At 38.7% G+C, this 24,319-nt stretch overlaps 3 protein-coding genes across 5 annotated transcripts; 1 reads left to right on the top strand and 2 right to left on the bottom strand.

Annotated features, from left to right (window-relative positions):
• Positions 1-1,655: 1,655 nt before the first annotated feature.
• On the top strand, positions 1,656-13,246 carry RB195_012235 (uncharacterized protein; the record flags this gene model as incomplete). Its single annotated transcript, XM_064194003.1, has 32 exons — positions 1,656-1,842; positions 1,916-2,046; positions 2,341-2,430; positions 3,204-3,286; positions 3,511-3,628; positions 3,695-3,847; positions 4,375-4,448; positions 5,062-5,152; positions 5,452-5,530; positions 5,786-5,872; positions 6,195-6,325; positions 6,558-6,681; positions 6,853-7,049; positions 7,454-7,605; positions 7,683-7,776; positions 7,974-8,073; positions 8,534-8,630; positions 8,708-8,821; positions 8,879-9,054; positions 9,466-9,530; positions 9,913-9,997; positions 10,107-10,203; positions 10,283-10,365; positions 10,472-10,620; positions 11,350-11,467; positions 11,584-11,733; positions 11,938-12,025; positions 12,188-12,260; positions 12,374-12,500; positions 12,567-12,746; positions 12,865-13,018; positions 13,081-13,246. 32 exons carry the CDS (start codon positions 1,656-1,658, stop codon positions 13,244-13,246), a joined length of 3,813 nt encoding a protein of 1,270 aa, XP_064051586.1.
• Positions 13,247-13,812: 566 nt separating this feature from the next.
• RB195_012236 (uncharacterized protein) lies at positions 13,813-17,637 on the bottom strand (the record flags this gene model as incomplete). 2 transcript variants are annotated; one of them, XM_064194005.1, is made up of 6 exons in its annotated part: positions 13,813-13,974; positions 15,619-15,779; positions 15,838-15,952; positions 16,952-17,047; positions 17,104-17,222; positions 17,604-17,637. In XM_064194005.1, the coding sequence occupies 6 exons, from the start codon at positions 17,635-17,637 to the stop codon at positions 13,813-13,815; spliced, it is 687 nt and encodes a 228-aa protein (XP_064051587.1). The 2 variants fall into 2 exon arrangements, with proteins under 2 accessions (XP_064051587.1, XP_064051588.1); XM_064194004.1 differs by having other exon boundaries at positions 17,104-17,225.
• Positions 17,638-20,943: 3,306 nt separating this feature from the next.
• Positions 20,944-22,627, bottom strand: RB195_012237 (uncharacterized protein; the record flags this gene model as incomplete). 2 transcript variants are annotated; one of them, XM_013453572.2, is made up of 6 exons in its annotated part: positions 20,944-21,105; positions 21,163-21,323; positions 21,493-21,607; positions 22,196-22,291; positions 22,399-22,517; positions 22,576-22,627. In XM_013453572.2, 6 exons carry the CDS (start codon positions 22,625-22,627, stop codon positions 20,944-20,946), a joined length of 705 nt encoding a protein of 234 aa, XP_013309026.2. The 2 variants fall into 2 exon arrangements, with proteins under 2 accessions (XP_013309026.2, XP_064051589.1); XM_064194006.1 differs by having other exon boundaries at positions 22,576-22,609.
• Between the last annotated feature and the right edge of the window lie 1,692 nt (positions 22,628-24,319).

Genomic DNA, 24,319 nt, shown 5'->3' on the forward strand with positions numbered 1-24,319 from the left:
TGTTGAGGATCGCAATCGCAGCGCGATATCGCCGCTTTCGTGTTCTTCACTGCTGCGATATTTTGAGTTAGGCGTTCATCGCTTTGTGAGATCTCCCGTACTTATATTCACTCCTGCGACCGCGACGCTTCCGAAGCCGCGGCAACACACGCATTTCTCTGATTGGCGCACACACGCTTGCTTCATACGGTACTTGTGGAGACCCCCAAAAAAAGCTGTTAAAGAAATCCTCTCGTAGGAAAAACTATTCGAATTTTTTCCTACGTATTAATGGGAAATTTGATGTGTTTGCATTACATTTATTTCTACTAATATTTTGCGTAATATTTCGATTGTTAATTACAATTATTATTATTACCATTATTTGTTTATTTCTTATTATTTTTTCATTACAATTATATAAAAAGGAGATATGTCACATTCTTTCGCCTCACTTTATTCCTACAACTACTTTTTAGACCGAATTCATCTGCGCTCAAATTTTTTGAGACCTTTAGCACCTCGTTTACCGATAACCTCATCCTGACAGCTACTGGATAGCTCATTCGTTAGGCGTATCGCATAATTATAAGCTTAGCGACCATAGTGACCGCTAGGGTCACTCGCTCACATCAACACATAACGCGTATATGTAGTTGATCAATCCTACACCTCCATGTTATAGATGGCTATCGATTACTTTGCTGATTTGATCTTTCATTTTTAGTTTTTTTTTCTTACATGACATTATATTCATTACGCATTTTCTTCACTGTCCTCCATGAGAGACCAGTACTCCCGAATTCATCGAAATGTTTTGATAATGTTAAGGCACATAACATTCCTAACTTACCCTTAGATGTAAAATCCAGGGATTTTCTATGTATTGAGTCTGAGAAGTCCCCGCTCTATTCATTTCTTCCAGTATCTTCTCCCTCTTTATATTTCCAGAAGAAAAGGTGATAGGTACATACAGTGCTGCCTGAATAGAAAGGAAAAAGTCAGAAAGAAAAACAAAGATTTGATTGTTTTCTGGTTTTTTTCTGGAATACAGCGGTTATGAAAGCTGCTATATTTAAGAAAAGATTAATTAATTTGCGAAAGTTCGACTTTCCTTGAAGTTTTATTATTATTATTACCTATTTTTATTTATTAATTAAATTATTCATTCGAAAATAGAAAGTGAACACTTTCGCTTGCTACCTGCAGTCGTCGTTGCTTTTTTTGTTAATATTTACATATTTAAAATATAATGATTTAATGTGTAATAACATGATAAAAATTTAATTTAAAACATATTTACATGAATCTGATACATCGCATTGCCTTACGAAGAAACATTAACTTTACACGGTTCTCGGGAAGAGTTACTTTTAATTTTCTTTTTAGTGAAGCAATTTGTAACCAGTTTTTTCGTTGGCCCATCAATTAATTAATTTATCTATCTATCTATTTATTTATCTATTTATTTGCTTACTTATCCGTTTATTTGTTACCTTATTTATCTATCTACATCGTCAAAGGAAGACGGAAGGAGACATTCGAACTCGCGTCTTTTTTAAAATTTTATTTTACTTTTTTTTAAATTCAACCTCTTTTATTATTGTTCTTGGAGTAGTTGATCAATGGCCTTATCCTGAAAGAAATTTCTCGATTCATTTCCAGTGGTCACGACAATGGCGCCACTTTGGCTGCTCCTTCATGCGGCTGTTATCAGCGGGCAACAAACCTACAATGAAATGTCCACTATTGATCTATTCGGGAATAAAAACCCAATTTTCAATTATATGCCAAATCCTGGACATATTGATCCATCACTTTTGGATCAACGTGAGAAGTACATGGATCTAAGAGAAGAAGAAGGTGACGCTACATATAAGCTTCATATCGCATTAATTCCAGGTGATGTTAAAGAAAACAAGGAATTATTTTTCAGGATGGTGGCATCTTTTCCCCTATGGACCGCTGTATAACGATGCAAATCTTCTAAACAAACCACACCATGACCGTCAAATCGATTTCGATTTTGACTTTCCATTTTATGGATTTCGTTTCAACTACACTATGGTGAGCTTTCGTTGCATAGAAATTTTAGGCAATATATGGTTTGAAAATGAAAAATATATGAAATGGGAACGAAAATATGAAAAAAAGTACCCGACACAAATTATTTGCCACTTTCACTTATTCATTTGTTTATTTTTTGCTCAAGAGAAATTCCACCATGATTAGAAACCACTGAGAGGTATTAAAGAAAAAAAAACGAGAGAAAAAAACGAAGAAAAAGTGATGAGAAAACCATTTGTATGGAAAGTTAGTCATGTCTTTCGTTTATTTCATTTCAATCTAATCATTCTTCAGATATATCCAAATGGTTTGTTGGCGTTCTCTGATCCAGAATTCATCCAACCACCGTACACCTTTCCAAATCCACGATGGCCTGAACAGAAGGTGGGTCAAAGTTCTCAATAAGTCATTGAACTATGAACTATCTTCCCGGGCGATTATACGATCAATATATAATGATCCTAAATTTCTTAATTACATTACTTCCCTTTCCTTTCTTGGGTTCAACCAATCCGTGAAAATAGAAAACCTGCAACATTCATTCTCTTCACTTCTCATTCATTATTTTTAGTGCAATAAACAGATAAATCGCCCAGGAGGCAGAAAAACTTGAAGTTCGAACAAAACAACATGGTTTCTTGTGCAAAATGGCGTAAGCGTATGAATTCGAGGCGACACAGTCCCTAAACGCTCACGAATAGCTGTGACCGTACAGCTATAACGTGGCGAATGCTCTGAGTTAACCGAGGGTCCCACCGCCCAGATGCTTACTGTAGGCTCGTCAGAGGCGCAATGAAATAGAGATCGCGAGTTTTGACTGATCTGGGTGGGGCTGGTCGGTGGGGTGCCGGGTCCGCCCCTCGTACTTCTCAGTGTGCTCCTTTCGCTTCGTCGTGCGGCTCTTCTATCTCCGAGAAACTCGGATACTCCAACTTTTTCTCGATTCTATCGATATCTGGGATTTCTGGGAAGTAATTTGTTGGTGTTCATTCGACGTTGGATTTTTCTATTGACTCAATTCGCAAGAACCCGTTAGATGTTAATTTAAGAACTTATGACTTTAGGATTTTAGGACATAGGACAACTGAAGTCGTCCAGCTCATGATATCTTACCTACAATCAAATTCTAAGGAAATGAATCCATGCTTTTTTTCTAGGATGCATCCTTCATTGCTGCCTTCTACGCAGACCAAATCTTCCAGTTTGTTGGTGAACGAGGGATCTCGAACGTTTGGTACAGGTGAAATTATTCAGACCACAGATCAATCAATAAAAGCTGCTCCTTGGAAGTGGGAGCTTGGACATGAAGCAGAAGATGCAAAAGAACGATTTACTTGCACTGTCTTCTGATTTCAGTACAAACTCCGTTAAAAATCAAAATTGTAATCTTGTTGACAATGTGAACAAAGAACCTCTTTCGCCTCTTCGGTCGATCATCATTGAGAAATTTGTTTGCTATTTTAGAATAATTTTTCGCCCTCGAGCATTCGAAACATTCGATGAATGGGGCAGTCCGCTCATGAACGACAACAGTCAATACAATAGTATGTTCGAAACAGCCAGAGATCGCTACGAAAAGAAGGCTTGTTCGACTTTTGGCACGATCGATAAGTGTGATTTGACTATATCCTTAAATCTTTAAAATTAGACGTGGGGTCGAGTCGAAGACACCTATCTTCTGGATAACATCACAATGGCAATTCGTGAAGGAATTATTGGAGCGAATGGTTTTCGTGCTGACTACGCGGTTATAGTGACATGGGAGCGGATGGCGTACGGTGGTGCGCCGAAGGTCACACAGGTACGTGGAGTTTCAATCATCAGTGAAGTGTTTGACTTCTGAATAGCTGTCACAACTCCTGGAAGATCCATGCGCGATGGAAGACCGTGGGGTTCCAAAACATTTCCACTCGTCCTTTCTTTCTGGGGTTGTTTTATACCCATCACCTCACAGAAGCAGTCACGCCTAAAGGTTTTTATTCCGTCGGAGTAGTCTTTAGCTGAGTAACTTGATGGCGCGGAAGAGCGAAACGGTTGAGATCGTGGTGGGACCCTCGCTAGCACCACTTGTCGCTCCAGTTTGTGATGCGGTCCCACCTCGATTTAAACCGCTGTCTCTCCCGTGCCGCTTCGAGCGTGGCTCCTTACGAAACTGCACCGTGCTTCAGGTGGTTTTGATCCGACGTCACGTTATTTTCAATTAGCACCATAACACCATGAAATACTTCGCTTAAGCGTACTTTTCAAGTTTTTGCAAACAGTTTCAAAAGGTTATGTATTTTAGCTGCGATATAAAATTGTTGATACTAAATTCTGAGCCAATTTCAGGTAAACAGGTACGAAGAGGCGAAACGCTGGACCAACACTTATCAAGTTGTACTGGCGACTGATGAAATTCGAAGGTTACAACATTATAAACACATAAATACATAAATTATAAACAAATATGATTATAAATAAAAATAAATAAAGGATTTTTGATAAATGCAGCAGTATCTCGTGGCCGACTTCATAGAAAGATGGCCGGTGACTATACGCTCGCAGGAGATTGTAGATTGCGTATGACAATTTTTATGTCCACAACAAAGTTTTTTTTTTTCGATTTGAGGCCAATCTGTGGTTTTTGTCTTTAGTTTTGCCTCTATTCATTTAGCTAGTCAGTTTAGAGTTAGTTTAGTTGTTTTGTAGTGCTCAGAGACAAATAGTTGTCTTAAAAAAAGAGTTTTTTTTTGTCATGTGGTCAATTTACGGATGCATTTTAAAAGGATTTTGAACAGTGCACGAATAAAAGGTTGTTTCGAAGTGGAGAAAAGTTTTTTTTGAATCTGTTGTTTGAAAACAAAAATCTTTACATTAGTTCCCATCAGGTTCTACTGATGTTCGAGTCTTTAAAAGTGTTTCGATATTGAGACTATTGCGCTAATATGACCGATCAGTTATTATTTATTTCACATTGTAGATTCCGAATATTTTCTACAACTAAGGTTTTATTTGAAATCTATTGTTCTGCTTAAGCTATGTTATGTTCAACTACGCCCATATCAACTGGACATCATCGAACACGGCTGGAGCGCTTCAAGGAAGAGGTGGTCTGCAAAGTGCTATTGTAAGTTATAAAGATCTCATTTTCTTCTCCTTCACAGTATGTTTGAAATTGTATTATGTATTTATGTCTAGACTTTATGTGCTCTGCTTTCAACACCTTCACATATACATATATTAAGGATGTTACTTGCTCGTAAGACTATAGTAGAACGTTTTTGCAAAAGTTTCTTTAAGTGTAGTTTTGTATTTCTGTTCTCTTTCGGTTTTCGTTCCGTTTCTGTGTTTCTTTTCTTTTCGCTTAAAAAAAATCATCTGGAATGCGACGTGCTTTGTAAAAATAGGAATATCTATAGTATTTAGGCCGGATTTAATGGCGGAAACGGCACCGGGTGGACATCATTGCCGTATTCTGGTGAAGGACGTGTAATTAAGCTGAAAGGTGAGCAATCTCTGCAACACCACTTTTCGTTCGAAGTAGTTTCTTCATTAATCCTACTCTATTTTTTATTTCTTTCCTGCATGACGATTTACGTTCCATTGGTCTTTCGATTAGTTTTACTAATTATTTAAAAATAAAAACATATCTTGACTTCTGTTTGCGAAACACGAAACTTATATGTACAAAAACTTATGTTTCATGATCTTGTTAGAGTTTTTTTAAAGCATTTCGCAGCAATCTATTGTTCAATTGTAGAGTTCTCCAATGTTGGAGTACCAGGAAGATGGCTGTTCCGCGTCGATGAGGAAATCATTCGTGGCGGTTGTAGCAACGAAAGTATCGGTGAGAAATATTCTTCTTCTGACGCCTATTACAAGATTTTTTTCTCTCAGCACCAATCTTTCAAGTTGATCTTTAAATAGTAGCACGAATTTCATAATTTTTATCGTCTTATTTTATCTGTAATTTGCTAGTTCCATAACGCTATCCGTACTTCACAAAATTGAAGATCACGAGATTATGATTATAGCCAGTTTTGCCCTCTGAGTTTTTTTACAGTATTTCTCTATTGGTTTCTTTTTATTGCAAAGCTCAAGGTCCACAGAGGTGCTCAGAATTTGAGGGCTTCTATAGTCTCCATACTACTACTGTTTTATTAACGCAGGTTACTTGACCACAGCTCCTATAGCGGCCACAATGATCGGTGGAGTGTATGTGAACGTTTCTGGTCCCTGTCTTCGTGGAGGGGATGTTGTCAAAGTGATATTCGATGAATATCAAGTGGACTGTATAAGGGTTAGTGAGCATTTACAGTTTTCTTTTCAAATAACACGCCGCAGAGTAGAATTTTATCAGTCTGAGATGGTGGAGTTTATTTCGATCGATGTCGAAAAAAGACCAACTGAAAAGAACGTGACGCTTTTATTTTTAATTTTCTTTTAGTCGTATTATGCTCTGAAGTACATCACCTCAGGAATATTGCTTTGAGATCTTGTATTTTTCCGAAATTTTTTTTTTCATTTTACAGCTAAATATGCACCGTGCGCAATGTGTTTTGCCGGTGAATCGTATGTACAAGACAGGACTCGTGAACGTAAAGATGAGTAGAGATGGTGGTCAGAGTTATCCTTACGTCGGCACATTCTATTTGTGTGAGTTCCTTGAATTTTTCATTGAAAGCATTAAAGTTAGGTTGTTTTACTTGTTTTTGGAGTCACATTCGTTTATTACAGTGTTATTGAATATCAGATGAACTAGCTTAGTGATAACTGTTTTTCTGATGAACTTCTCACTTTGTTCTAGCTGAATATTCTTCGTTCTAGTACAACCGTCACTAGCATCTCCGGCGGTCAAACTAATCGACAACCCTCGAGAACCGCACAACAACTGGCGAAGTGCTAATGCCACACGTCTTCGACTTGAATGGGCACCGTATAACTTGACCAATGATATTAACGCTATGGTTGATATAAAACTGATGGGCTACTGGGAGGATACAGATGACCATATTTTTGAAGAGGTAAAGAGTAGATTCTAGAAAGTCTTGCTGTTTTTCGTAAAGCCTGATTTTTGACTAAAAAAAAGTGGCAAAGTTTGGGTAACGTGTGGTCGGGTCAAAACGACATGAAGCACGATGTAGTTGCGTAAGCGGCCGGTACGGTGGAAATAGCGATTGGAGTCGAGGTGAAACCATTGCGAACTACAGCGAAGAATGGTGTCAGCAAGGATCCCTTCAGATTTAAACCGCTGCGGTCTGCCGCACCGCTTCGACCGCAACTGCACCGAGCTTCATGTCGTTTTGACCAGACTATATGGTGTCTAACCAGTTGTATTAATTACAGTTAGTGGGGTCAGAATAGTGGACTTATTATTACTTATATATTATGTATTATATATTATGACTTAACGTTGTTCATGTTACAGATAGGGACCATCGCAGAACGCACATCGAACGATGGATCGTATGAGTTCGACCCTCGAACACTTGCTAGAACCACAATGCTGTTCGATTCGTGGAGACGGTATTCGTTTGGAGGTGTGAGAATCTCAATCTCGGACACTGACGAAACTACAGGGTATTAACTATGTTTTTCCACTGTTCACTGCAAAACTAACCTGTACTACGAGGCCTTGAAACAACTGTTGGATTCAGTGTGTTCTGGAGCAAGCTGACCCCATTCGGGTGGTACTTTCGAGAAGTGTGGGAGTACGAATATGGAAGGGATTGGGCATTGGAGCTTTGCCAGGTTTCTTTTTTTAAATTTTTTTTCACTAAATGTGGGAAATCCGGTGTCTTCCTCATCTATAGCATTCATAAGAGGAACACTGTAAGGTTAACCGTGTAATTTTTTTTAGTCGTACATTCACTTTGCATTTATTATAAGACGCTATTTCATTCATTCGTTGATTATTATTTTATAAATTAGTTGATTTGTGAATTTAGGATTGGTTTGACTATGATGGTAAGCGGGTGAATTTTGCTATGGATCTAGAACCATTCCTTCCATGCCCGTGCACTCTTGATCAAGCTTTGCTAGACATTGGTAAGCCAATTCCTTTCATTTGATCATGGTGTTTTGCTGAGAAAGTGAGGGAATCAAGTATTCTTCATTGTATTGCTCATGTTCGACTGTTTTTGAATCTCGGCATGTTGAAACGTGGTTTTTAAATTGATTTCCTAGAGCTGTAGCCAAGATTGGTATTGATCGTCTTTATTAAACAACGGCTAACGGTTTCGGCGTTACTGTCTATATTTTTCCTTGAGTTTTCTGAACTATATCGATTTCATTGCCTTTATTCGAACTAGAATGCTTTCCTTTCGAAGGTTCAGCGGTTGATTCGGGGCTGAAACTGCTACACTTGCCTTTTTACTCGGCTAATTAACGCAGTTCTGTTCAAATTTGCTATATTCACACAAGTTCTCCTAACGGAACCGTTCTAATTGTGTATTATTCAGTCTTGAGAAGAATGGATATTTTCTTCGCGCAAAATTTTCTTTTAAAGGTCGATACATGCCATTATTTGGATGTGATCGTGACGGTGATGCCTCATGTGAGTACAACAAAGGATCACAACATTGTGTGATGAGCGTTGCAGCAACGTACGATTCTTTTTCTGATTTGAGATGAGATCTCAGCTCTAAGGTTCTTTGGAACGCTCCCGTATTTTCCTGTTTAGATGGACCGGAGCTGGACAGGTGTGTTGCTATGACTTTGAGGGCTGGTTGATGCATTCAGATGACTATGAAAACGCTGCACATCTGAGATTCTTCAGCCCAGGAACATCCATGAGGTGCGCGATACGATGTGTATGACGTGTTGTAGTGCTTTCATAACAGTTTATATTTAGAGCACATCCTATGGGTTCGTTTCCGTTCAAACGACCACCATACGTTCCATCGTTGTCGAATTTCCACACAGACATTATGGCCTACGAAAAGTGCTGTAAATGGGCCGGAGCATGCGAATTTTATTTTTGGCGCAGACAGACCAGCGGTTGTCAAGAGTATATACCACCTGTGGCAGGTTTGTAGATGTAGTTCCAGGAAACCGATGTTCTCATTATACACCGTAGTTATTGTTCGATATAGTAGGGTCAAAACGACATAGAGCGCGATGCGCTCGAAGCGGCACGGTGGAGAAAGCGGTTGGAATCATGGTGGGATCTTTGCGAACTCCAACGAAGAATGGTGCTAGCAAGGATCCTCCCTCGATGTTAATCGCCACGCTCCATCGCACCGCTTCAAGCGGAAACGCTTACCCCAACTGGATGGTGCTTCATGTCGTTTTGACCCTACTATAGCAATCCTAGCAAAGCTAAAACTTATGTTGGGATTCTGTTATTGTGATTATTGCGCTGGACTATTTGATCTCGTTTGAATAAATCGAGATCTCAACCGGTTATATGAGATTTGCTGAGGAAAATATGTCTTTTAGGAATTGCATATGGTGATCCACATTTCGTGACCTATGATGGAACGCGATACACCTTCCAAGGAAAGGTAGGGGCTTACCAAAAGCAGTTTTCAAATCAGTTACCAATCAGTTTTTCAAATCCATCATGTTACTTTTCTCTTCGTCAAGTTAATATCAGGAGCCGAACTTTCTACTCAAATTCACTTCCTTTGATTTTTGTTCCATCTTCTTCTCTGTGGAAGTCATTTTTGCATTGTGGAAGTTTGCATTTTCTTTTCCCTTATTTTACAATGCTTCTTTGATTTTATTGGTGGATTAGGTAAAACAATCACTTAGTGACCGTGAAGTAATTTGCTGCCAGCCAAATTTTTATTCATGAAATTTTTGTTTGCTCTTCTGTCTCTCTCAAGCTTCCTCCCAGTGCTATTTTAATAAGCGTGTGGTTGCCAATCATTATCATGTATTAAGGGCTACTATATTCTCACCATGAGCAAGGATCCTCGTCACGATTTCCACGTTCAAATTCGCATGGAGCAGCCACCTAAAACTGACTGTAAGTAGCACTTCTAGAAGAGAACCTTATTCTTATTTAAATGTAATTAAGAATATCGATTTACTTCGATATATAATTTTGTTACTTGAGAATGCTGTTTTCTATGTAGGGAACCAAGAGGTACATGCGTCGGTCATCACTGGAGTTGCTGCTCGAGAGAATCAGTCAGATATTGTCCAAGTGTTTGCTCGAAAGGAGTTCAGGAGGTACATTTTGAGGACTTTTCTATTAGACCGTTTTTTCCTTTATAAAAGAGTGCTGTAGATTTAAATTAACCATTCTTAGATGGCGTTATCGAATGGATGTGGTTGTAAACGGGCATTATCGATTTTTCGACACACCAGAATTGAAAATGCAGAGATTCAAAGGTCAGATTTCTCCTCACATGGAGGAATTCATATAAGTCCAAAGAGAACTGCTTATTTGGAGTTGTGATAAAAGAATCTATACTGTTTATATTGGTGGAAATTTTAGGTGTTACAATCCGATCACCTGAAAGAAACCACAATCAGTCTGAAATCCACGTAATGTTTGATTCCGGGGCCGGGATCCGAGTGGCCGAAGCACATGGTGTGCTATCAGTGATGGCTCTGTTGCCACCTGACTTCAACGAAACATTTGCGGTATGTTATTTTTTTAACTACTGCTTTCCCTTTCCCATATCGTTCTCTTATTCTCATATCTGTAATGAGGAAAGTGGGAAGCTATTAACTATTTTGACATGAAAGAAGTCATCCGGAGCTGCAATAAATTGGTCCCCTGTCATAAAGTTGTCATAAAGTTCAAAGGTTAAAGTTATCCGGATAATTTGGCAGTGATTGATTATTTGTGTACGATTTCTACCCGCTCTGGTGTTGGTTATCATCCTGTTTTTTTTTCTATTCCTACCCCAACTCGTTACAAGATATTGTTTTATCAAGATTTATCAAGAAGACTGGCTCTATTTCCGCCACCACTTTTAAGGAGAAGGGTGTTGGAAATAAGAGACTGCTCCCGAACAAAGAAGTTTTCTAAATGTGGAGGCACTGTAACGTTACTATTAACGAGGCAACTGTTAACGAACTGAAGGTCGGGTGGAAGTTATTCTTAACTGGTCAAATTTGCCGCTATGCCCGTCGTTGGTTGTTTACTAGCCGCGTATTGCTGGAGTGTTTTTGATATCCACTGCTCCTCCGTTAAAAAAAAAATGAGAGACAAGTGAGTATAGAAGAATGTTGACAATAGTCTTATGGAATTATTTTTTCTTATATAATGTCAGCTCTTCTGGTTAGTTCTCGTAAAATTTATTTCTCTCTTACTTTGACCATCTCTTATGATCTTCTACATTCTTACTGTTACACCACTATTTCAAGTATTATCGCGGCGCACATTACTTTGGAAACGAGTATGACGAGAACGGACATCGGTCAACTGTGCAGGAAGAGTTCATCAATAGAGTTAGCCAGCCATCCACTTTGCAGTTTGTTGGAGGTGCAGTTTTTTTTTTCTTTTTTCTCTCTCTCTCTCTCTGATCCTTTTGCATATTCTCTTTGATTTTTTTTCGAAGTCAAAATGTTAGTCTTCTACAATAAGGGTAAGGATTGCAGGTGGACAACGGTATGTTACTGTGGGTTTGTTGGGAACGTTCAACGAGAATCATCTTGATGATCTAATGTCGCCGGATGGTCACATCACGATTGTTAGCCATCCACCAACGGAACAGGATAACATTAATGCATATAAGTTCGGATCTCGATGTGAGTTATCGTTTGTTTTCTAATCACAATTCAACAATCATAGAGATAATGTGGCCTGTGGTAGAATAGGCGCTTTGGGCTGCCCGCAGAGTTCACAGCCGCGCGGGCGGCGACGCCCGCTCGGCCGGCTGTTTGGTGGTTATTGGGTGCGTGCTAAGAAGGTCTATTCTGTTAATTTTCTACATCATATGGATTCGCGTTTAGGGAGAGTCGACGGATCACGCCACAAGCTGCTTTTTCAGGATGACATCAAACCGATATATAATCCGTTACAATTTGGTGATGAAAGAAGGTACTTCTTAATAGTACTTTTTTTGTTCGTGTGTGATTTTTATTTGGTCACAACTAGAGGTTTTTACTTCTTCTTTTCTTCTTCTGTCTTTCTTTATTTTGTTTCTAAACCGAAACTTGCAATAATTTTTTGGTGATTTTTCTCAAGGGAACTATGTTGCAGATATAATCCTGCCCATGATCCTTATCGTTTCCAGTATAATGCAAGTTTGGTGTTCACGTTAGATGAAGTTCGGGTAGGTGTAGAGCAAATTTTGAAGCCACTTTTACAGTTAATTTTCTTTTATAAATAATTTCTTTTTCAAATGTATAATTTTTGCTTCAGTTATGTTCCTCTTTGATCATTTAGGTAGCCTGTCAGAGCGTCTATGAATGCGAATATGATTATTTCCTCACAGGACGACGTGAAATTGCAATGAATACGTTAGAGGTGCAAAGTAAACTTATTGAACTGAAACACAAAGGCACACATCGAAGTTTGTTGTGATTCATTTCCTTTTAGTTCGGTATTTCTCGTGGTTACCATGATATTTTCGTTCCAGTACAATCCTGTGGTGCACTTCTGGTAGCGCCTGGAGCTGTAAAATATCCACCAGGGAATAATTACCTAGATGGAGTCACCGTAACCTTCACCTGTAAACCGGAATACTTCATTCATGGAACTGCACAACGAACATGTGTTAATGGCTCGTGGACACCTGGTTGGCATGTATGGTGTAGATGTGAGTAATTAAATTTCTTTTTTCGGCACTTATAATTTGTCTTTTCCGATTTTTTTGCGAAAATATAGTGTGTATGTTGACCGATCGACGTGTTCCTGACCCAAAATGTATTTTTCAGATCGTTCCGTAGAAATCGGATTGAAATGGATGACTGGTATACTGTCATCAGTAGCAATACTACTATTCATTGCTTCCATATTCTTTGGTTGCTACCTTCGCCGTATAGCGCTACATCCAGAAACTGGTATGACATTCCGGAAACCAGGACAAAGGTCCGTTCAATTCAATATTTTGGATTTCAAAAAGATTTCCTATAGGCGGTTATTTGTCTTAGCTCAATAACATCGACATCATCTTCGGGATATTACGGAAAGGAAGTGCCAAGATCACCATCTACTGCATCCTTGCAGGCGAAGACGACGAATAGGACACAAATTGGCAAGAATTCGATTCTTCGACCGGCCAGGTCGCCTTTCAGAGCGTATGAGACTACCACGTAATATTGTAAAATATTGTGAATTTGGATTAAACAGACATTGGAAATGCTTCGAAAACATGTTTAGCTTCTTTGCTACGCTAAGGACTAAAGACTGATCAGATGATTTGGCTTAATAAGTTTGTCCATTAACCCAGACATATTTATGATTATTTGGGATCATTTTTGAGGATACTAATGGTGATTCTTTCTCAAGTGATTCTTTTGGATTTGTGCGCTCAGCTACAAGTATTATGTTCAACTTTTTGAGAATTAGTCTATGGTTTCAAAAAGTGTGCTATGCAGTCTAAGATCAACTCTACTGATTTGCCTTTTGCCAACAAAAACATCCTCAAGCATTTATTTTTGCTGAGGTTCGCATGAACACAAATACTAGAAGATCACCGAAGTTATCAGTAAATTGTATAAGGACAGTTATGTAAAGCAGCTACAGTAGTCGAAAGAAATATGAGGCACATCTAGCCCTACTGTAATTACTGTCGTGTATTTCCATATCAGATGCCTATTCTATTGTTTTCCTTTCGTTTCATTTTTGTCCAGAGATTGAATTGTTCTCGAAATACTTGAGGATCACTTTCTTAGGTCTTTGAAAAATACCGTCACACCCTCGTTACCGTCAAACATATCCAATTTATAGTTGGGCTTACTGATGCAGGTATAACCGTTCTTGGCGAGCAGTTTTTGATTTGCCAGTGATGAAGCCTCGGAGGAGATTCCATGGATCCCTTGTCTCTGGAAGAAAATATTCTGGATTTTATATGAGCGAAATCTTTACGTTTTGATTAGCTGTAGACGAGGTTGATATTAATTGATTTTATTGGTTAATTGCCTTCTTCAGAGCCTGAAATGGGCGATTCAATTCAAAATCTAAGCGACCAAATCTCTCCAGTAACAAACAGACGAACTCCTGTAATCCTATTTTTTTCAACCACGGACGTAGTGGGTGCTCACCTTTAATAGGAGACGACTAGCAAAGAACGCTGACTGATCGATCACGAGAGCGGATCTCTTCCGGATCAGAAGAGCCTTTCTTTTGAGGCCTGAGTTCCTGTGCTATCGAGAGACATTCACCATTGCAGATTACTTCAGGGTCTTTGGCTTGAATCCAAGAGGTCTCCAGCGATTCTCGAGTCAACGTTTTATATTATTATTGTTATTATATACTATTACATATTTTCATAACGCTAAGATTTTGACCCTAATTTCAAAATTAAAGGATCCGTCGTGCTTTTGTGTTCTATGGGCGCCTAAAGGCGTCTATCCCCTGCCTTTCCATTCACATGCTCTTTGATGCGGAAATAGCTGTCGTCAGATAGACTACACGGGATCTCGAGCAGTCTCCTGGATTACCTGTGCGATAAATAATACATTTTGGTATGGTACGGATAGTATCGTACAAACGACTCTTAATTAGCTGACCGTTTAATTTGTTCAGTGGTATTTCCACAACCGAAACGTGCCGTCTATGTCTGCGCTTCTCAGACACCGCCTAAGGGCAGTGCTCAGTTCATTGAAAAGAATAGATTGTGGAAATGGACACCTCCAGGCGCCCGTAAAACACAAAAACACGACGGAGCCAATTTTGAAATCGGAGTACAAATCTTGATCGCTGGAGGCATTTTGGATTCGAACCAAAACCCCTAAAATGAACCGTAAGGGCGAACACCTCTCGACCACGGTGGAACTCACACCATATTTGGGTTGGCTATTCTGATCGGAAGAAGGCATTCGAATAATTTATCTTCGTGATAGATTAGTTAATTGTCCCTGCTGGGCGTCTCCTATCCAAGGTTAGCACTCACTACGTCTGTGGAGTCCCTTTTGTAGGAGGTGGTTCAGTGGAGTACTTAATCAGTAGTAGGAGCTTTGTTCCGAATAAGAATGGGTAGTGGCAGACACTATCACGAATACGCACAATAACACGGCAAGCTTGGCAAGCTGCCTCTTCTACTGTACGCCAACAACGATAACAGGAATACAGTGAGGTCAGTTGATGCGCTGCTTCTTACCCAATAGTACTACGGTGTTCTGTCACGGGACTATGTTTGTAACAATGCATTACGAGGATAATGAAATACGGTAGAGGTTTGGCGGCTGTTACCGAACAACGTCAGTGTTTGAAAAAATAGGCTTAGAGTTTGTCTGTTTAGTTGTGGAGAGATTTGGTCGCTTACATTGTGAATTGAATCACCCATTTCAGGATTTGAAGAAGGCGATTAGCCAAAACGTTAGCAATAATAATAATAATAATAATAATGTCAATAAAATTAATTAATAACAACCTGGTGTACAGACAAAGAAGTCTGTATGACGTTCTACTATGCTGAGGTTCAATGAAAGTCAAACATTTAAAAATCTTTACTCATTTCACTGTACCCTCAATTCGTCGAAGTTGAGTCCAAGGTGCAGGAGATAATTGGCGATGCCTTTTCGTTGATGTCGTGGGTCGACGTAAGTGATTTCGCGGCGAATCACCGTCGACACTGATGGATCGACTAGCCTCCAGAAATTCGCTTTTGCTTCCTCCAGAATTTCGCCTTATTGGTCGTTATTCTCAAAGAAATAAACTACTTATGAGGTACATAAAAAACTCACATAACTTTCGCGTCCCAGGGTCGGTAGGTTCAGTGAATGGAATTGGTTCGATATCTAACGCATGATCACGATGTCCTATGGATAGAAGACGGATCCCAATGAGGTTGTTCGTTCCCTTAAGCAACATTTTTGATGGCAAGACCATAGGTTATCGCTCTACTTCCACGAATCTGGGGTGATGCGGATTTTAGATGGAGAGTTCCTATACGGGCTCGTATATGATGGAAAGGAGGGTGACTCCGTCCATTTCTTCCTGATTGCCGTAAAAGACGGTCTGGAGGTTGCGGCGCATGCACAAGGCTGGCGCGCTCCAATCGAACTTGTTGTAGAAAATAGCGTGCCGGAATGCTCGAAGTCGCATCTTTCGGGCTGTTAAGGAAGAAATAGGCGGAATCACCCTTCTCTTCATAATCTACGACACCGTATAGGCATAACCCACCTGAAACTCGCACTACCCCAGATTCGTGGGGTGATGCCTTTAAAGGCAGCGCAACAAGAAATTAACGTTGATTTTCGGATCTTCTATGCTTGAATATATAGGGTCATGGATGTAGATCCTGACCATTTGCGTCATGACGCTCGTTTCTCTCTAGTAATCCAGAAAACGAGTGAAATAGCACTGTATGCTTTTGTCTTCGCAACGATAGAGCTTATTACAGCTGACAGAACGTGTAATCAGCAATGCTTTGGTCATTGTGCAGGGTTATTCGATTCATATTAGTTAGATGGCGGACATTTGGTTACCTCTGGTTGCTTTTGTTTTATTGCGTAAAAAGTTGCATCGTTATTTTTGAAGATTCAAGATTTTTCCGTAGATTACTACAAAATTAAAGGGAAAATAGGGAATTGCGAGTGATCGATCGATGACTCTTTTACTCGTGGAGCTACATCCTTGCCCCCATCTATTTGAGGAAAGATCCCAGGATTGAGAAAAAAAAAACTGATTTTAATTTCGTCCATCGCACAGGAGCATTAATGTTGCATACTGTAGCCGTGACTATGTTGCTTTAATTCTTTTTATGTATTCTATGTTTTCTATTTTAAAAGCTCCATATTTTTTTAACCCATATTTTGTTTAATTTTAATCTTTTATCTTAAACTAATTAAGACTTACCTTTTCGTGTATCCTGTAAGAGAAGGGATAATGTAAAGATTTTGCAATAATGTATTCGAATATCCCTCGTGTCCCCTCGGGTGTGAGTTTAAGGGCCTGGAATCATTCCATTTCAGCAACACTTACGCTACTTACGCTTAGCTGTCGCTTACCCTCGAATGAGGCTCGTTTCGAATCATTCCAGTCTGGCATATGTTTAGAATATCGTCAGTATCCCGGCTGCCGGCCGGAATAAAATCAAACGCTAGTGATGGATCCACCTTATGGCTACCTACTAAAAACTATGGTAAAGGTTAAAGGCAGCATACCACGAATGTGAAATGGTGCGGATTTCAGGTGGAGTATTCGTATACGGGAGAGTATATTATGGAGAGCGGTGTGATTCCGTCCGTTTCTTCCTAGTTGCCGTAAAAAACGGCCCGGAAGATGCGGCGCGTGCACAAGGCTAGCGCGCTCCAATCGGACTCCTTGTGGAAGCCGTATCTTCCGGGCCGTTTTCTACGGCAATTAATAAGAAATGGACGGAATCACCCTTTTCTCAATAATCTACGATCCCGTATACGAATACTCTACCGGAAAATTTCAACCGTACCACCTCATAGTCGTGGGGTGATGCCTTTAACACACAAAAATTGTAGAAAATCGCACTTACAGTTCCGTATTTGCACTAGAGACCGACGGATCATTCCTGAAAACACTGGCTTCGAGGATACGCATGTAAAAATATAACGAACGTAACGAAAGCGTAACAACAATTTCAAGGGAACTCAAAGAATTTTTGAAAATTTAAAGTATCTATAATAATAGTAAAGATTAACTCTGGTTAAAAAAAATATGGGGAAATGCCATTCATAGTTGTCTACCGGATAATTTCTCAAAATTCCGGCTTCGATCGATACCTACAAATTCAACAACCGTAACGTAACGTAAAAAAATAACAACCGTAACACAAAGGAGTAACAACCGTAACGCAAAGGAATATATCTTGGAAAAATGAGGAAAGCAGCGGGAATTCTGAAGAAATGAAGGAATGTAGGAAATACTGGTCAAAGCTCAGGTCTTGCTGAAATACGTAGGGAGTACCGCAGTACGTCTGGAGTTTTTCACCTGATTTTCCACCTGATCAATCCTATTTATTTTCGTGATACGTCAAAAATGAAACGTTGAAGCTCCTGATGGTCTTAAAATATTTTCTAATTGCTTAGAAAGTATTTTAAGACTTCATATTCAAGTATCGGTCAAAGATGTGACCAATGCTGTTTTTTGTCTTCGGGGAAATAAATTATGAGCCGAACAAAATAAGCGATCGATAAGTGAATGTTTGCAGGTGAAGGTGGGGTGTACTGATGAGTGACAAATAAAAACGACGTCATAGAACATTCACTGTTTACACTCGAATAAAAAAGTGAAACGAACTTCTAATCAATTTTGGCAGAGGGGTGGTCAAGTTGTTTTCGTTACCTCCGAACTAAATCAGGCTGTGAGCTCTGAACAATTCTCTAAGAATATCAAAACTTAGTGATTTTTTTTGCCTATAATTTGCACGTTTAAAACGAATAAAAATGGTTCACTTTAAATATTTTTTGGTTCTTTCAGGATAAATTTTGATTAAATTAAAAAAAATTCTGAATAACCATTCCGTCTAAGTAACTATTTCACTTCGGTGACATATGTATGTAGAGTGAAGGATATATTCTTCAAATAATTACTGTTATCATCATCTACATATATCATGTTATTACTACTAATTCTATTACTTCATTATTGTTCAGAATAATCTTTTTTTTTTTTGAAATCTTTTTTCTTTTTGATCAGTTGAGAATGACGTCCAAAAAATCTTTCCATGATGTCCAAATAACTTCAAATTCCCTCGAACGTATCGAGAAAAGAAAAAAAAAAGATAAAAAGCAATTACAAACGTGAAAATTGCAAAAATATTCCGGTTATCAGATTAGCTTCATGGAAGAGACGGATTTTTTTTTCTTTCTCTCCTCAGCGATAACAGTGTTCATATTTGCACAACAGTCAATTTAATTGATTTGATTTTGAAGTAAGTTCCAAAAAAATCCGAAATACTTTTTTTGGACTTTTTTTAACCAGTTTTTTTCCAGCCTGGAACTCGAGGATATTGAGAATGATCAACGTTTTTGATAAGATGGTGACGCTGGTCTTAACCTAGAATTAAGGTTCAATTCAGATTCTAATTGATTTGATTTCTTGACTACTTTTGAATTAGGTCCCAAATTAATAAATAAATATGATCTAAACATAAAAAAAACAACCTGGAACTTTATTTTTTGTTTTGTATTTTGCAATACAAACTGTTTCGCATATAGGGGTCCATCAGAGAGGGAATTAATTTTAGGATTCGAGAAAAAAATCACATAACAAATACACAGCAGCTGTGAGTTATTAGCATAACGTTCCTTTTCTTGCAATAGAATTGGTGGATTGACAGCTTAAAGCTTTCACGGAGCTTAGAACGTGCATGCCGTACAGTGGCTGATTTGGTGTATGCAATTTATAAGAGAATCCTAGAGAAAGATACCCGTGACCGAAGCCAGCGGGCGTGGCCTCCCACCCAAAATCATCGCTCCCTTCCCCATAGGTCATATATTTTGAGTTTTCCGGAGAGTAATGAGATGCTGCCGGAAATCACTAGTTTTTTTTTCTGTGGAATAGGAGAGCGTCAAGTCTAACTGTTCTTAGATCTGGGAAAATATTCCAGAATTTTCCGTGGGCAGAGTTTAAAAGCGTGGGATAAGTGTAATCAAAATGGACGAGCGCCAAATTCGGATGATTATGTTGTCCGAGCACTTGTGAGCCATGTGACCGCATTTCGCTGGTTCGTTCCTTTCCCCTCGGGGAATACTTAATAATGATATGTATCGATTGAAATAGAGCTTACGTAAATTAAACTAGACTAAACTAAACACTAAACTAACATAACAAATAAAGTAAACTAAACTAACATAAACTAAGAATTTTATGCATCAGAAATATCAGAAAAAATTAGCACCAACAGCTGTAGAAAATCAGGATTGTCGAGGGATGGATGGAAGAACCCTATTGTAAAGTGTAGCAACGTCAGATAAAATTAGCCCTATTTGCTATACTTTACATAGTTTTCCTCAGTGAATACATCATAGTGATTTTCTTTTTTTTTTTCTTAACGAGGACCCATTGGAGATTGTCGAGGTCATGATGCTTATGCTTTGCTGTTGTGAGGTCCGGTAGATGAGGGCCGAAGAGCCAAATCCGTTTGATCACCTGAGGATGATTTGACCTTTGACCTAGGATTTCGTTTGATTTCGTTTAGGGGAAATCAATCTACTTTTCCGGCTATTCTTGAGTGTGATCGACCCATTTGAGGACCTTCTAGAACCTTCAAGACCACAATCTTAAACATACTCCCAACTATATACTTGGAAAGTGCAGACGCAGAAAACTCGACACGTGCTGCGGTATCCCGACATACATATTTCTGCAAGAACTGGACACTTTCATCACTATTTCAAACATTCCTTCTTTTCTTTGAAATTCCCTCTACTTTCCTCATTTTTCCAAGATATATTCCATCACGTTACGCTTGTTGAATCTGGAAATTTTTTCCCCCGCTTCCACATTTACTTGTATACTATACTTCTTGTCAAGAAAACTCCTCAAAATATTTATTTTCGCTGAACTAACTTCACAAAAATACGAAAAATAAATAGATAAAATAATAGTAATAAAATTACAAAAAAAAGGAATACAAATAACTGATTTGAAAGATAGAAGTTTTCGGTAAACTAAATGTGGTGTTAGAAGTGAAGCATTCTCAAATTGTCTGGAATATTTTCATGTACATTACGTTGCTCAGTCATAATTCACTCAAATTTCGCTGCCGTACGTAATTTCGTTCCAGAGATTTCTTCTATCGGTTTTTTCTTCCATTTGTGAGTTATACATCTTTTTACACAGAGAAAACTAACAGAAAAGAAACTCAAAGATCACTTCCTAAGATCCTTGAAAAACACCTTAACACCTTCGTTCCCGTCGAACATATCCAATTTATAGTTCGGCATACTGATGCAGGTGTAACCGCTCTTGGCGAGCAACTTCTGATTCGCCAACGATGAAGCCTCGGATGTGATTCCATGGATTCCCTGTTTCTGGAAACGAACGCCTTGGATTTTCTATAGAACAAAGCCTTCATGGTTTCATTATACCCTCAATTCCTCGAAATTGAGTCCAAGGTGAAGAAGATAATTGGCAATGCCTTTTCGTTGATGCCTGGGAATGACGTAGGTGGATTCACGTCGAATTACCGTCGATACAGATGGATCGACAAGCTTCCAGAAATTTCCCTTCGCTTCCTCCAGAATTTCACCTGAATGATAGGTTTTTTTTAAGTTAACTGCTTATAAAGTACTTTTCATATTCTACTAATTATTTAGGATACTATTAAAATTAACTATTATTATACACTATACTGTACTATTAACTATTTTTTATAACTAATAACTATTCTACTAACTAATTACTTATGAACAACTCACATAACCGTAGCAATCCTGGTTCAGTAGGTTCAGGAAGTGGAACTGGTTCAATATCCAATGCATGATCACGATGTCCTATGGATATAAGACGGAAGCCAATAAGATTATTCGTCCCCTAAGGCAAGATTTATTTTCCTAGTGCTCAGTTCCATTCCTTAGGGGCATCCGATCACGAAATATTTGGATCCACTCACGAATCGATCGATGGAAGTGCTGCTTTCCGTTCGAGTGTTTTTCTCATTTTTTTTCTTCCAAATGTTAACCATCCCCATTTTAAGTTAAATTTCAACCGCTTTTTAAGTTTTTTGAAGCGCTTTTTCAAAGTTTCCACCTTTTTTTTCACAAGATTTGAGTCCGGTTTCCGTTGTCCTCTTAGGAACGAGGATGAGTACCGGATTTCAGAACCTCAAATTTACAGCACTCTCATAAGGGAAACTAACATTACGTCGCCTTAACCTCATATATCCAGCTTCCAATATTTATCTACGCCTCTATCCTTGTTTATTTTAAGTTAATAGTCCTCGGAGTTATTTATAATGAGTGTCCATAGTGGTTAAATTGCTCTTCGTTCGATTTGATTTCGATTTTTTTTTCAATTTTTTTCTTTAAATTCAAACCGGTTTCCGTTTTCCCTCAGTTGCTCATGTACCTCGACAACTTTTTCATGAGTAATATTCTTCTATTCATTTTTATTAACACTTACCTTCTCATTTATCCTATAAGAGAACGGATAATGAAGAGCTTTTGCAATCAAGTATTCAGCCATGCCTCGGCAACCTTCGGGTGTGAGTTTGAGGGCCTAAAATCATCGCCTTCGAGCAACACGTTACGCTTATTTATATATTATTGTTATTTATTGTATTATTATTTACTATTATTAACATATTATTTTTACTTCCCACTCACCCTTGCGTGTGGTTCGTCTCGGATCAGTCCGCTCAAACATAAATCCAAAATTTCGTCAGCATCCCGACTTTTTGCCGGGATAAAATCAAAGGCTCGTGATGGATCCACTTTATGGCTACCTATTATTTGAAGGTTACGTAAAGGTTAACACATGAAACACATAAAAATCGCACTTACATCCTCGTATTTGAACTAGAGATCGACGGATCATTCCTGGAAACAGCAGCATCGACGAGACTCATATGTAGACATATGCAAGGAACGTAACGAATAGGGGAATAGGAGTTATAACAGAGAAACAAAGGAAATCCCGGAAATTGTATCTGTGATAGTGGTGGAAGTTCAACTGTGGTTTAGAAAAAATATAGGAAAATGTCGTGCAGGACATTTCTACTGGAACATTTCTGGAAATTCCGGTTTCAATCGATACCTACAGATTCAACAAGAGTAACGCAGAGGAGCTCTTCGTAAAATGAAAAAAGAGAAAATAGCAATTTCGAGGAAAAGAAAGGAGAAATTTGAAAAACACCTTCAGTTTGTTCTATGATGTCGATGAAAGTTCTTCTACAAAAAAGAGGAAGTACCGCATTACGTTTAGAACTTTTCATTTCGGTAATCCTATTTACTTTTTTTCCTTTCCCAAGAACGAACCTTCAAATGTTCAGCTAGTCTAAAATTATTTTTAAGTGACGTATTAGTTCGAGAACTGACCAATCCTGTTTTTTTTTCATGGACAATTATGATCGGCCTATTAAAGGCATCACTCCACGAATCTGAGGTGGTGCATGAAGATGCGGCGCCGCACAGGGCTGGCGCGCTCCAGTCGAACTCCTTGTAAAAAACAGTGCGCCAGAACGCCTGAAGCCGTATCTTCCTGGCCGTTTTTTACGGCAGTTAGGAAGAAGTGGACGGAATCACCCCCCTCTCCATAGTCTCCCATCCCGTATACGAATACTCCACCTGGAATCTGCACCACCTCAGATTCGTGGGGTGATGCCTTTAAAGTGCAGCGCGTCTGAACACGAAAGTGTGCACTCCACAATGGCGGCACATTGCGGTCACATCCGAGTGTAGATGGTCAGGCCGCAACGACATGAACGGTGGTGAAGTTCTACGATCAGTCGCGCTGGAGCGCACGCGATTTTTCCTGCGGCCGTTTCGTCATTTAAGTTTCTTTTTTCGTATTTTTATGCTATGTTTCCAGTATTTGCTTTTGCGGTAGAGATCCACATTTAATCTGTATTGTTCTTAAGTTATTACTTTGTTCTTGTTCATGTATTTATTTTCATGTTAATGTTCTTTTTTTTTTGTTCGTAAAGGAGATAAAGTGGGCGAAGAAACACAAAAAAGGTTAACATAGAAGTTAATATGCTATTTTGAACCAAGTTTTAAAAGTAAGTTCGACGTAGATCTCAATAACAAAACCAAATACAGCAAGCATGACGAAAATACGAAAGAAGAAACATAAAACACTGAAAAAATCAGGAAGAAAAGAAGAATGAAAACAAACAAAAAATTACGGCCATTATCGATTCGTATGGTGAAATTTGGCAGATTGCCAAGCGAACCGCTCGCAGGCTGTCGGCGAGCGGTCAAAAATCGCGTGCGGTCCAGTCGCTCGTGCAACTACACTGTCGTTCATCTCGTTTTGACCCGACTATACGGTATATTCATTATAATTGAAAATTTCTATTGTCATAGATTTTTTGCTTCTGGGATCAAATTTGAAATCCCATTTTTTTACGATGTGGGTATACGTATACGGTGTTCTAGGATCAACAACTAAGTTCTTCAAGAAAAAAGTGTTTTTTCGTCTCTCAGAGTTACTGTAATTACCCATCATATATCACGCTAATACTACAAATTCCGTTGCTTTATCACATTTCAGAACTTTCAGAATTTTTTGTCGAGGTCTTTTTTG

Source organism: Necator americanus, chromosome III, assembly GCF_031761385.1.
Source record: "Necator americanus strain Aroian chromosome III, whole genome shotgun sequence".
Taxonomy (NCBI): domain Eukaryota; kingdom Metazoa; phylum Nematoda; class Chromadorea; order Rhabditida; family Ancylostomatidae; genus Necator; species Necator americanus.